This window comes from Quercus lobata, chromosome 6 (assembly GCF_001633185.2).
Source record: "Quercus lobata isolate SW786 chromosome 6, ValleyOak3.0 Primary Assembly, whole genome shotgun sequence".
In the NCBI taxonomy this organism is placed as follows: Eukaryota; Viridiplantae; Streptophyta; class Magnoliopsida; order Fagales; family Fagaceae; genus Quercus; species Quercus lobata.
Window position 1 is genome coordinate 45,682,688 of NC_044909.1, and position 14,443 is coordinate 45,697,130.

Consider the following 14,443-nt stretch of genomic DNA (forward strand, 5'->3'; position numbering starts at 1 on the left):
TGATATTACTTTCTAACCACCTGTTAAAACTTCACAATACAAAGAAAGTTTTTCAAAATGCCTATAACATTATAGGACCTGGGCAGCAAAAGCACAAGAGGAGGCCCAAAATTTTATAGGCATTAACATGTAAACCCCCTGTTAAAACTTCACAATACAAAGAAAATTTTTCAAAATGCCTATAACACTATACATAACTTGCATGTAAACCCCCTATACATAACACTATACATAACACTATACAAAATTTTTCAAAATGCCTATAACACTATACATAACACTATACATTGAAAAATTTTCAACATGTAAACCCCCTGTTAAAACTTCACAATACATAACTTGCATGTAAACCTGGGCAGCCTATTAAACCTACCAAGTTGTGCCAACCACTCATACATGTAAGTTATGTAACACAACTAACACAAGCCAACAAACAAATTCTGACAAATAATTCAATCACAGCCACACCACAAGTATGGCAACAAACCAGCAAACCAGCAAACAAATTTTAATAAATAATTCAATCACAACCACATCACAAGTGTGGTAACAAAAGATAATAAGAGCATCTCTTGCAATATTTCCATAGAGTTAAAGAAGGCAGAAAGTGTGTAAAGCAATAGCTAGTTATAATTAGTTACAAACTTCCAAAAAATAGCTTTTCTAAAACATTTAAAGAGCAACTACTATATAGAGTTTAGTCCATGACTTATAGAAAAGAAAGCCTATTAAACTTAATAAGTTTTCTATCCTATAAGCAAGAGTTAATTTATCAATTATCAATTAGAAAAGCACTGTCCAAAAAAACTTCCAAATTGCATCCAAAAATCTGCCTCCTATACAAAATGTGTGTCCTTCCTCCTACAAGAAAATGGGCAAAAAGATATTTATCAATAAAAAATATAAGGACAAGACCAACAAATACAGAATAGTTATAACAAAAAACAATAGAGAAAGCAGAACCAAACTCAATAGAAATAACATAAGGGCAGAAACTTACCCAGTTTTTGATTAGTCATCAATGTTAATTGAGATACCTTTGCTTGAGCTTGAACAACCATAAAAGTAACACACAAACAATAACAAGAAGTTAAAAGAGAAAGAAAGGATACCTCAAAGAACTCTTAGCTATCAGGGATTTAACCTTGAAAAGGAAGCAAAAAGCCTAGGATTTCAACTCCTGTATAAAATTAACATTTCAAAATTTTAAGTTAAGAAAGCAAAATGAATCAAACGAATAATAAAATACAATCACATAAGAAAATAAGAATGTGGATTTCATCTTTTTAAAATAGAGGCTCATCTTTTTCTTTTTTATACAGTGAAGATGCAAGTACATTGATAATAGAAAACGAAACAAAACAAAGAATAAAACAGGCAGATAAGAAAATGAAAATGTGTTTGGATTTCATCTTGTTAAAATAGGGGTTCATATTCTTTTTTTACAGTGAAGATACAAGTATATTGATCATTAAAAAAAAAAAAACAAACAAAACAAGGAATAAAATAGGGCAGATACAAATCACACTCAGAGCACTACCATAATGAGTCAATGCAAGAAAATGATAAAACCAGGGAGCACTAACAAATCACACACAGAGCACTAACAAAATGATAAACCCAGATTGGGCAAAAAAAGAGGAAATAACACATATTTGCGGAATGAAAATAACACTCAGTAGCAGATCACAACATTAAAGAACACATATTTGTACAAGGTGAAATGAAAATTAGATTCCTTATAATGCATTTAACAATCTAATTGCAAACAAGAGTTTCAATGCAATTAAGTAGCAGATCACAACATTAACAAATAAAATAAAATAAAGCTTAGCAATTTCTAGCATCAATGAAGAACGGATTATACCATACAAAGGACTGAAAATCATCAAGCTTTCCTCTTTATTTGCCGAATCACAAACACAAAATACAGAAAAAGAGGGATGAAATAGGAAGGAAGAAACTTTACCTGATCTGAGACTAGGAAGCCGAGTCTGAGAGGCTGAGTGTTAAGGAGTAAAGGGATTTGTTTGTTTCAAAATAAAAATAAGAGATTTTGAAATCACTAGAGACTAGAGAGACTAGAGAGCAGAGAGAACGTAGAACACTCGGTAAAAGTCCAATTTATAAGAGAGAGATATGAGGGAAAATCTGATTTTGATTTTGATTTTGAGAAGTGTAGCCAAGTTGAGTCTTGAAACCCTAAACTATGATTCATGAACAGAGGTATGGGAAAGATCAAATCTGAGTTTGATTTGAAGGGTAGCCGACTAGCCATTTGGGGCTGGACCGACTGATAGAGAGAGATAGAGAGAGAGAGAGAGAGAGTGAAGCCTGAAGAGAATTAGAGGAAAGTGAAGATGGAAGAGAGTTAGTGAGGCCGAAGACTAGAGAAGAGTGAAGAGACTTGGAGAGTGAGAGAGAGAAGGCCGGACTGAAGTGAAGAATGAAGGGAAAGTTTAGGCTTTTGGAAAGTTTAGGCTTTTAGATTTTTAGTTCCAATTTTAGGCTTCTAGTTTTAGGCTTTTGAGACTTACAGAGAGAGAGAGAGAGAGAAGGCCGGACTGAAGAATGAAGGGAAAGGTTAGATTTTTAGAGTTTTAGTTACAATTTTAGGCTTTTGAGACTTAGAGTTTAGTTTGAATTTTTTAGCAATTAGCCGTTCTGAAGACTTTGGGCAGCTGGTGTCTGGTGATTTGATGTTTACTTTTTGAGTGGAAAGAAATTTGTGGTGCACAGGAGCCGTGTGGTTCTCAATGAGGCAGAAACAACAGTGCTCAGTCTTGTCAATTATCAGTCCACTCCTCTTTAGTCTTCAGTTCACGTGATCTGCCCCTGGTTCAGAATTTTTTTTTTTCTTTTAAAACTTCGGTCGGGTCGGTTTGTACGGGTTTTTAAACCCTTAACCCGCAACCCGAACCGAATATTCGGGTTTCCTGAGAGAAGAAACCGAACCCGACCTGCCAAGGGCTTCAGGCCGACCCGTTGGGCTTCGGGTCGGTCGGATTCGGGCGGTTTGAACGGGTCCTGAACCCGTTGGACAGCCCTATAGTAGATAGTGCTGGACTAGGATTGTGCTACTCCTAGACTAGCTTATTAGATTACATCACCCAAACAAACAATCTCCTTTCAGCAACTGAGTCAAGTTGCGGTCTTTTTCTAGGTTTTATATAGTACGAGAGTGGAACCTAGACCACTTCAGTTCTCTCTCTCTCTCCGTCTCGATCAAAATCTGTCGCCGATCAAAATTTTAAGGTATAATCCTTAAACTCATTATCCAATTTATAACATTTTTTTATTATAAAAAGAATTACTGTAATTATAGATCATCCTTAATCGTGATCAGCGAGTTTATGTAGCTTATTTAGTTTCAGATCAAGATTGTGCATTTTGCTCCCTTTTCTTCACGAAAATTATTTGAATTTCCAGTATGATCTTCGCTACTTTACTATCTGATTGTGTAGATGTGATCTGTTTATCAGTGTAGTCACTACTAGGGCATGTTTGGTTGCTGAGAATTCGAAGGAAAAAGGTTAACTAAACAGTAACATTCTTATTGTTTCTGATAATTACGAATAGAGATGAACAAAACTCGAATTAGACAGTACCAACTAGTTGGCATTGGACTTTGCTCAGTGATTTTTCTTCTTGGGTGTGATTTTAAGTTTGGGTATTTTGCTTTTGTCTTATAGGTGTAACTTTGTTTGGACTTAGGGGTGTGTGTGTGCGCTTAATTTTATAATCTTTGGGTTCCTGTGTATAGCCCAAGCATTTAATAAAATCCTAGTACCTTTGGGTACATAGTATTAGTACCCACCAATAGTGCTAGATTGGCTTGGAGCCTTGGACAATGAACCCACTAAGAAGGGAAGCGCAAAGTGCAAGCGGTGCGTCTCCTTAATGAAAGCATCTAAATTGTGTAATTTAGGAAAGTGGGATTCTTCTACTAAGCTGTCTGATCCCACAAAATGTGTGTGAAATTTGGACTTAAGGTGTGTGTGTGTGTGTGTGTGTGTGTGTGTGTGTGTGTGTTTGGACTTAAGTAGGAAGCCATATTTCCACTCAAGGCCCTTTCGCAATGTGAGATCAACCATTTATGGTGGAAGCAAAATGTTTGGAAGCAACCACTCAAGGTGTGGAAATAAGACCAACCTTGTAACATTTTAATTAGTGTTACTTTCTTACTCCTAGTATTAGCCACTGCCATCGCTAACATATAGGATAGGATATACAAATTCTTAGCCTTTTTTTTTTTTTTTTGGCTTTTCATGCAAATGGATAGCTGTTTATTTTTACAAGCCCAAAATGTGTTTAGTATTTGGTGAGACTGGATGATAATTTTGGGGGTAGGGCTAGACTAACATACAGCCAAATAATTACAAGAAGAATCTGATAAATTTGTTATTTTTGGTATTTATAAATTGCTATTTATATGAAAATTTTTATCTAATGAGAATTGAATTTGGGTTTGTTAGTATGTATTTATTATGGCTTCCATTAATTTTAAAAAAAAAGGATTTGTTTTCTAAGAAAGACAATTGCAATATGATTTGTTAAACTCTTAAATATAATTGCTGTCAAGGGAGTTTTACATGGAAAAATTGTAGATTATATAGCCTTTTAGATAAAATGTATTTTTCTTTATTGTGATTCATCCACATCATTAGTAAGTTGTTAGTTTGTACTTTGGAAGGGTACTAATAATGACTAATGAGTTTCCATGACAAGGTTAGATTAACACAATAAGGATTAAATTGTACAATATTTCACTCACAAACTTGTTTTCAATGCATGCAGATAAACCTACCTTAAGCTATTTATTAGTTTAGCTATTGTGTAGGATGGTATTATAGTTGTAAATGCGGTAAACATTGATGCAATTGAGAAATTTATTGATTTAGAATTTTTCAGGCATCTAAATTAAGCATTTTGAAACAAGTGAAAAACCAAAAACTGAATCTGTGTTGAGGATCTGAAAATTTTAGTGTTTGCTTTCTACATTTTTTCAATAGATTTATTTTATCTAGATACTTTTCAATTCTACTTACAAAGAAATTTGATGTCTTGATACAGTTTAACTACTGAATAGGAAATTTAATCATGAGTTCAATGGATCAAGGAAGGAGACCAAATAAGTTCATTGCGAACAGAAACAACAAGATATACATGGACCTCAAAGACATAATACGAGAGCACGCCCTCCCTTTCCTTCCTGCTAAATCACTGTTCAGGTTCAAAGGGGTTTGTAGGGACTGGAAGCTCCAGATTTCAACTCCTTTCTTTGCACACAATCAATCAAATAATTTTCATAGAGTCATGGGCTTCTTTTGTCAATCCCAGTCAAAGCCACCTTCATTTATATCCCTTGATCCAAATTCATGTGGCATTCCAGACCCATCTTTGCAGTTTTTGCCTGAACCGGTTGACATCAGGACTTCTTCCAATGGCCTACTCTGCTGTCAGGGTCGCACTGGCGAGCAACCCTACTATATCTGTAATCCTGCTACCAAGCAGTGGAAGAAACTCCCTAAACCCACTGCTAATCATGGGTCTAACCCTGCCCTCGTACTCATCTTCGAACCATCTTTACTCAACTTCATTGCTGAGTACAAGCTCATTTGTGCTTTTCCATCTGCTGATTTTGATAATGCTTATGAATTTGAGATTTATTCCTCTTCAGAAGGATCTTGGACAATTTCACGCGAGATGTTCTTTGGTGGTGCAATGTTCATGCCTTGCTCAGGTGTCCATGTGAATGGAATTGTATACTGGCTCTCTAAGATGGGTGGTGGTGGGATTGTATTTTTTGATCTCACCATGGAGCGTACACAGCGCCTCTATTCTTCTCAAAATGGCTGCTTGGGTGTGATGGATGGGAAGCTTACTGTGACTAGTGCTTATGGTCAGGCACTAACTGTGAATGTGCTGTCTAATTCCTACACAAACACAATGGGGATGAACAGCAGAGTCAAGGCTTGGGATAGAAAACTTCATGTCAATTTAAGCGACAGGTCAGAACTTGGTGCACTTCCTAGTTATACTCATTCAGCACATGATCAGGGTGCTGTTCTCTTTGCCAGTGGGGATGTGATTGTGTTTCGCTGTGACAGAGCACTTCATACATATGACATGAAGACTAAAGAATTTGGACGCCTAAGTTGTGAAATTGATAATGATGTGAGATTTTTTGGTTATGTGAATGGCCTTGTTGAAATCTAGCTGGACTGTCTTCTTATATGTCGTGTTTACAGCATTTGCAACACTGTCTAGCCATAATATGACACACCGAGCAGTTTACATTGGGTTGTAAATGGTTTATTATGTAGTAGTCAGTGAAATAATTTAGGGCTATTGTGTTGTTAGCTATCAGATTTGACTGTGTTACTGATTTACATCTATTGCAACTTTCGGTCTTTTTGGTACAAAATTGTAAACATATTATGATTTTCGTTTTGGAATTGAGATATCAACTGGATGAAACAATTTACTGAAAATTGTTCAGTTTACCTGGACCTTTATTTAGCTATCAGATTTGACTGTGTTACTGATTTACATCTATTGCAACTTTCGGTCTTTTTGGTACAAAACTGTAAACATATTATGATTTTCGTTTTGGAATTGAGATATCAACTGGATGAAACAATTTACTGAAATTTGTTCAGTTTACCTGGACCTTTATTTCTCACCTGTCAGCCTTGGAGCTGTGACTGACCTGTATGGAATCTCCAAAAAATGGGTGTGTGGCCTGGCCTTTAGTCTAACAATGAATCAAACGATTTCTCAAGGTTTATGACGAGAAATTATAGAGTTCTCTTGTGGATCACGTCATTTGTCCATCATTTCACTAAAAAATTTTACTTGTTTAAAATTGCTGAGTCAGTAGTTAATTTCTGTTTAAAAATTTTTTTCTAACTAACAATTTTAAACAGGTCAAAATTTTTTAATAGAATGGTGGACCACATCACTTGTCTACCATGTGAATCTTATGTTTTCATTTTGAAATGATGGGATAAAATAAAAGTACCAATAATAGCTTGGCTTGGGACTAATTTAGCAATAAGCAAGCATTTTTCAGGACCCAAAAAAAGAAAAGAAAAACAAAAAAGCACCTTTCCCTTTATTTTTAGGCGTATCCAATACGTGCCTCCCTCACTCTATTATTGGGAATCCAAAATTAGCTTTTAAGCTTTTCGTTTACTTTTTGGTGGCTTGGCATTAGCTTTCTTAATCAGTGTGTTTGATTATGTGAGAGCGTTAAGAATTTAGCTTTTCCTTGAAGGTTACTATTTTCCTGAACTTGCTTCTAGAAACTACCCCAAAACACAGTAAGTGGAGCTACTAATCTCGAAAAGTTATATTTAATTGTCGTCTAATTATTAGTACCATGCCTGTGAGATGTATAGTTTAATTAAAATTAAAATGTAAATAAACTAAAACTATATTAATGATTAGTGAGACATGTGACAAAAACATATTAATTTTATGACACATACATAAGTATATTGAGCCATGTACTTTGCCCAAACATGATATATAGTATATAAATTTTATTATATAAAAGCACAAATTTATGATATATAATCAAGATTATTAAGATATATATTAATTCTATTTTTTTATGAGGTCAAGGTTGTTGGGTCTTGATGCAATGGAAAGTACCTTTTACCAAAAGCAACAAGCATTCCATCTCCTTGGAAAAATCTTTGATTCAAAAATTGTGCCGTTGCAATCTTGATTTGAACACAAAATGTCTTCCACTTTGATAGGAGGATGAATTGAAAGGTATTTGCAATGAAACTATGATGAATCTATAACTATGCGCTTGTTAGAGACTTCTCATTCTTTGCATTCCTTGTGTATTCTTTAAATGTTCTTTATGTATGTTTTTCATCTTCGAAAATTTGTGGTGGAAGTTTGTTTTTCATCTTCAAAGATTTGTGGTGGAAGTTTTTTTGGGACTTTAGAGCTTGCAGCCTTTGAAACTTCAATGTGTTGGAGTCCTTGGAGTTTTTGGAGACCTTGGAGCTTGATTCAGCTTTGACAATTGAAATTCTAGGTAGTTTTGGAGCTTCATTTCAGCAAGTGGAGACTTTTGAATGTCCTCCTATGAGACTTATGAGAGTCTCTATTTAAAGCAGTCTTGAGGAGGTTTAATGACACATGATTGATTTTGATTAACAGCACTACATGTCATAATTTAAATGGAGGGGCTTTAAATCTTGTTCTCCAATGGACACATGGCATAATTTGATCAACCAAAGTGTTTTAATTTTAAGTGTGTGTTACTTTAAATTAAAATATTATTGTATGTCGGCTTGTGATTGACTCTTGAATGTTCATTTATCATTTTTATTCAGTATCCCTTGACGAATTGTGACATTTTGCAACGGAATTCGGCACTCAAAAGTGCCAAATTTTCCTTTATGTCCTCATTTCCCTTGATATATAATAATTAACTATAATTTGCACTTGCTATATCAACGTTTACAATCAGGTATGCATAGACTCTTCTTTAAAAAAAAAAAAAAAAAGGTATGCATGTACAATTTTGTAACGTTATAAAACAGCGTTAATACTAAATTTGTGATTCAAGCTATCTGTACGAGTTTTTATTTTCAGAAAAAAGAAAATAGAAAAAAGAAAAGATTCAAGCTATTTGTACGACACTTGAAAAAAAAAAAGTAAAGGTTATTTTTTTAAGAATCAAAAAGTACTCATGGTTAAAAAAGAAGGTTGAATCTCTAAGTATAATACTCCGATTATTATCATTATTAATATATGATTATTATGCTATTATTATTGTTAGCTTTGTGAGGTGTTATAGATATGCACGTCGCGTCACGGTAACATTGTTGTTATATTAGTTTTGGATATGCTACTCTTCAATTAGTGAGAGGTGTGATCATGCGGCAAAACAAAGATATATATTGATCACGTGGCCAAAACAAGAATATCACTAAAGTCATTAGTCTTTTTTTTGGTTAAAAACCGAAGTCATTAATCATTATTAGACTCTTAGTACGCATAAGCAATTCCGTGGCCGTTATAAAAAATGTTCCCTAAGCGTAGTTTTATTTTACATTTTTACTTCTATTTAATATATATATCAAATTTTGTGTCAATCGGATATTATTTACTATATGATCTATAAGCTTATATTTTATGCATAATTTAAAACTATAAAAACTTGCATTTTAAACAATTTATTAATAACATAACTATTGATCTTTAAATTTCTAGAAATTTTACAAGTATGGAGAATATAAGAAGAATATGTAATCTAATGACGGATTTGTCAAAATTCACCGTTAATAAAAAAATATTAAGTAAAGTTGTAACCTAAGGGTATAACTAATTTTGTAGCGAAACTTTGTCATTCTAGTAGGAACAAAATTTAGCTAAAAAATTGGTTATAACCTTACTAAATAAAATAGACATTATTACATATTTTGAAAATCTAACCATTGAATTACATCTACTTTACGCTTTTAATACACATATCAAATTTTGTATCAATCGAATATTATTTACCGTATGGTTTATAAGCTTATATTTTATGTATAATTTAAAATTACAAAAAACTGCAATTTAAACAATTTATTAATAACATAGCTATTTGTAAGGACAAAAAAAATTTAGTGGCCCACGCTCACTTAGAACAGTGAGTAGCACAGTTAAACCTTGACTCAAATCAATAGAATTTGTAAGAGAGAGAAACGAACAACAAAAGGAGACTCTGCCTGAGAATTAAGATAGAGAAGAAAATGTTAATTTTATAGAATAGAAGATGCATATATCCCTCCACAAGCTTGCCTAAAGAGGCTAAATTTGTGCAAATAGTTACACTGTTCACTCTCCTTTCTTTCTCTTCTTCTTTGTGCTTATGTCTTTTTGATACTTGTGTCTCGATCCTTTTCTCAGTGAACCTTCTTTTCCTTATATATCTCTACCTCTATCATATCTCAACCATCCATTCTCACTTAACCTCCCTACTCTCATGACACTTGTTACTTTTAACACCTGAAAAATATGGTGGAAGAAATCTGCTTAGCTGTGACTTACACATTACAAGTCATTTCCTCATCAATGCGGTTGATAAAACTGTTGCCCACCATTTAATGCAAATGCAACAGGCTACACTAGACCAGAAGCTTCCCTAATGTCCACAAACTCTCTCTCTTCAGATTTTGGTTCCCACTCAGAATGCCTTGGAGTGCCTTGACTCACTTTTATCTTTCCTTAGACGGCTTTCCTCCTCGGGCCTGTGGCTCGTGGCATTTCCACACCAATGTTGCAACTCTTCAACTTCATCCTCAGTCCTTGGATACCCACACTATTAACCTTTAAATTTATAGAAATTTTGCAAGTATGGAGAATATAAGAAGAAGACGTAATCTAATGATGGATTTGTCAAAATTCACCGTCAATAAAAAGATATTAAATAAGGTTATAACTTAAGGCTACAACAAATTTTGTAACAAAACTTTGTCCTTCAAATATTTCACTAGGAAAAGGATGAGTAAACTGTAAGCAAAATTGGACAACGGTATTAAGGTTGTAAGGAATGAAATTGGATTGGTCCCAAAACCGGATTGGGTTCAAACCCCAATGGCCCAAACAATAAATTTGTAGAGCGTGGATAGAAGAACTAGATCTATCCCAGAAGAAAAACAATTAGATTTAACGGTTCAAGACGGCTTGACACAGGTAAGATTAGAAATTCTGTCCTCGGAATAGATTAAGTAGTTCGTATCATATGGTTTTGTTGAATAATAAAATTGTACAAGAGTTCCAGTCCTTATCCTTGATTTTTCCTCCCTTTTCTTAGTACATCTTTCCAAGTTATATACTACAATCTTGGTGTCATCCTTACCACACACGTGTAGGTTAGATTCGAGGGACTCCTTCTTGTCCCATCCAGTACCTCCCAGAACCATCAACCAATAGCTGTAAGGCTGCTTGATCACTGTTTAAGCATCACTTCCACATTAATGCGGCTAGAGAGTTGGTTGAGAGGTATTTAATGCGGAGGTAGCAGCTTTTGAAGATATTTGTTTGCCTTTCTTTTCTTACCCCTGGTCCAATGTCCCACCCTTAATTGTGATGTAACTCCGAAGTAAGTCCGTGATGATATGGCACTCAGATCTACCTTGGACACATGTTGCCGAGAAGGCTTTTGTCCTCGGATGCTTATTGGACCTATCTCATATTGTCTATACTCCTCTCTTCATTCTATTCTCCTCATAATCTTATTTGGACCTCCTCGGATGGTCTAACATCCTCGGATAGGGCCATAGGCCCAATTAATACTGCTTTAACAATACTTCTTAATTAACTGGCCCCCACAATAGCCCCTCAAAATCTTGCTTTTGACTCCTCGGAAGAAAATGATGATTTTGATGTCCTCATCCCATCTTGTTTTTGGTTTTACTCTGTATTCCTGACCTCCTACATGTCTTTTTGTATGCTTTGGACATGCTCCTAACGCTTCGGCGTCCAGAGCGTGCCAGCATTAAATTTTGGCGACGCCCTTGTCCCCCACATTCAACGGTAAGATGTAAATCGAACGGTGGAGGGTTTTTCTTATTTTATGAGCGGGAACTTTCCCACTTATAACTTCTGTGCTATTATAAATAGCTTTTCAAATCAATTCTCTCTCTTACTTTCAGCAATCACACAATCCTAGAGCTCATACACTGAACCTGTCTCTTTCTTTCGTTTCCCTGTGCATCTACAAATACTAGAATCTTGTCCGAGGACCCTTTTTCAAACCTGTAAGTCTTCTTAAAACTTTTTTAGCTTTCATCTTAAACTTGTAAATTTTTCTTCGAAACCCTTTAGGAAAATGGGTAAGTTCAAATGTCTGGTTAAATCCGAGAAGGGTATGAGAAGTTTCAGGGCTAAGTATAGGATACCACCAACAGTGGGTGTGAGGTATGCAGCCCAGGGGGAGTGGGTCGGCGCTAGGAAAACTGGGGAGGTGGTCATTCCTATGATTGCCTTCATAGAGGGTGGGATGACCGTTCCCATGGGTACTATTACTAGGAATTACCTTAGGTTTTTTAGGTTATCTCCCACATAGTGTGCCCCAAACATGTTTAGGGTCTTGGGAAGTATAGAAACTTTAAACGAGAGAATGAACCTGAACCTGACCCACCATGATGTGAATTGGGTGTACAACCTGCACCATTTGAAAGAGCAGGGATATTACCTCAAATCGAGGTATCTCGCAATAAGGCTAATCCAATACCTTCCCACTTCAAACAAGAACTTAAAGGAGGATTTCCTTATCTTTTCTGGGAAATGACACGATGGCCTGCCCTGCCCAACGGAGGAGGGAGAACTAGGTGAGGGTATAGCCATTGATTCATGAATTTTAGTTTGCATTTTTTTTTTGTCTTGTGTCTCAATATTCTTGTTTCTAATGAAACCTCATTTTAATTCAATGATTTTGCAGATAGGTGTTCTACCAAATCCAAACTCAACTTAGTCAACAAAGCGAGCTTGGATAAGGTATTGCAAGCTGAAATATATGTGAACGAAGCTGACGGTCAACTCCGAGTAGCCCATTTAATCCTTGGATACACACCTCTCTCGTTCGCCTTCCAAGCTCCTAAATACGTAATTAGAGCTCGCGACCCTTGGCTCCGCCGTATAAGCGTTGCCTAACAGGGGTTCGTCGTTCTAAAGGGTGTTCCACTCCCCAGAGACACTCCCCACACCCAGCCACTCCTTCAGTAGGAGCATCCTCATCCCAACTTGTCCTCAGAGAAAAGGAGGACAGAAGAGAAGAAGAAGAAGAAGAAGAAGAAAATCTGGAGGAAGTTGTAGATTTGACAGACTCCTCGGACGAATTCGAGGTTTTTAATTAGACTATACACTCCGAGGACGCTTTCGACGAAATGGGTGTCCAAAGGAAACCTCAAAGGAGTTTAATGGAGCTGATAGAGAACCAGCCTGGGAAAGGTGCATCAGGAGATCTGCACAGTCTCAGATTCCCCCTCCTTCCACCAAATCTCCTCCTCCTGCTCCTTACCAACCTCAGTCGGTCAGACCTGAAGATTCTGATCTAAAAAGGCGAAGGGAGCAGAAAGGGAAAGATGTGGTTGATACTAAAAGATCTCGTCCGACCTGGGAAGAAAAGGCCCAACAAGCTGCGAAGTAGAAGAAGGTCAACCACACATCACAACAGGGCCTAGAGAGGTCGAATACTCAGCCTCCTGAGCCACAAGCCTGGCTGCCAGCACCCATGCACAATGGGGAGCCCCTGAGGGATGATGCATCATTCAGGGACTTCAACGGTGGCATTGGGTGCCACGTAGCCTCGGCCATGGAGGAGGCTTGGTTGCTTCCAAGAGATATGGCTGAGCTGAAGAAAATGAGGAAGAATGAAGTCTTCCTTAACTGTAAAAGATATTTGGGAATGGTATAGTGCTAACTCTTTTCCCTTTTTTTTTTTTACTTACAATTATTATTTATTGATATGTACTTTTTATTGGCTATGGTGTTAATCCTTCCCTTTTAGGCTATCCAAAACACTTTCAGACTGGAAGAGATTACTAATAACTGCTACTAGCAGTTGGAAGATAAAAGGAAAAAACGGACGGCAGCCATACAAACATTGACCATATCTGAGCATAATCTTGCCGAGTTGAAGAAAAAGTTGACTGCTAAGGAGCAGGCTCGCCGTAGCGCTGACTCGGCCTTGGAAGGCGCAAAGAGGCAAGCCAAGGACCAGAGGAGGCGTCTGCGCGAGGCAAATGACGAATTGAATGCTGCCAGGGAGCAAATGGAAGCCCTTAAAAAACAACTGGAGGAAACCCAAAGGCTAAAGGATCAAGCTGAGAGGTCCAAGGCTGAAGCTGAGAAAGCAAGGGTTGAGGCCGAGAAGGAAAGGGACGAGGCCGAGCACAAGGGTTATGACCTTGGAGTGGCTGAAACCAAGGAAACCCTTAAGGCAGAGGTCCCAACGGTGTACCACATTTACTGCGCCCAAACTTGGGATGAAGCCCTTAACCGAGCTGGGGTTGAGGCTTCATCTGAGTTGAGGAAAGTAGAGAATGTGTTTTACCCTTCTGTAATTCGAGCCTCGAACCCTCCTTCCACTCAAGATGATGTGGCTTCTATAACTGTTGATCCAAATCCAGAAGTATTGCCTCAGGATCCTCCTCCTCCTAGCCAGCAAGGACCAACAAACGAGACCGATGCTTCCCAAGAAGTATCCTCGGATAAGGCTGCAGCCGTTTCGGAGGTAGGGGCAACTTCCCAAGGCTTTCAACAAGACTTGGCTTCTACAGTCATGCCCGCTGAGGGGGCTTCTAAAGACAAAGAGGGAATAACTACCTCAGAAGTAGACAACCTGGCCAACAAAACTTCCAAGCTTCAAATTAAGCTGAAAAAATAAGCTTTCTTTTGTAATACATTTGAGACTTTTTGCAAGGGA

General features: G+C 36.8%; 1 protein-coding gene and 1 long non-coding RNA gene across 3 annotated transcripts; one reads left to right on the forward strand and one right to left on the reverse strand.

The window, feature by feature from the left end:
* Positions 1-519: 519 nt before the first annotated feature.
* Positions 520-2,547, reverse strand: LOC115993671. The gene is made up of 3 exons (XR_004093045.1): positions 1,970-2,547; positions 1,001-1,180; positions 520-861 (listed from the first exon to the last, which is right to left on the reverse strand). It is a non-coding gene; the product is annotated as an uncharacterized LOC115993671 (long non-coding RNA).
* A 592-nt stretch (positions 2,548-3,139) lies between these two features.
* Positions 3,140-6,548, forward strand: LOC115949752 (F-box protein At5g07610-like). 2 transcript variants are annotated; one of them, XM_031067037.1, is made up of 2 exons: positions 3,140-3,255; positions 5,074-6,548. In XM_031067037.1, the coding sequence occupies exon 2, from the start codon at positions 5,101-5,103 to the stop codon at positions 6,217-6,219; it is 1,119 nt and encodes a 372-aa protein (XP_030922897.1). In that variant the 5' UTR covers positions 3,140-3,255; positions 5,074-5,100; the 3' UTR covers positions 6,220-6,548. The 2 variants fall into 2 exon arrangements, with proteins under 2 accessions (XP_030922897.1, XP_030922896.1); XM_031067036.1 differs by having other exon boundaries at positions 3,143-3,255; positions 5,090-6,548.
* Positions 6,549-14,443: the final 7,895 nt, after the last annotated feature.

Coding starts and splice junctions, on each gene's coding strand:
- LOC115949752 (XM_031067037.1), top strand. CDS start 5,101: ATGAGTTCAATGGATCAAGGAAGGAGACCAAATAAGTTCATTGCGAAC.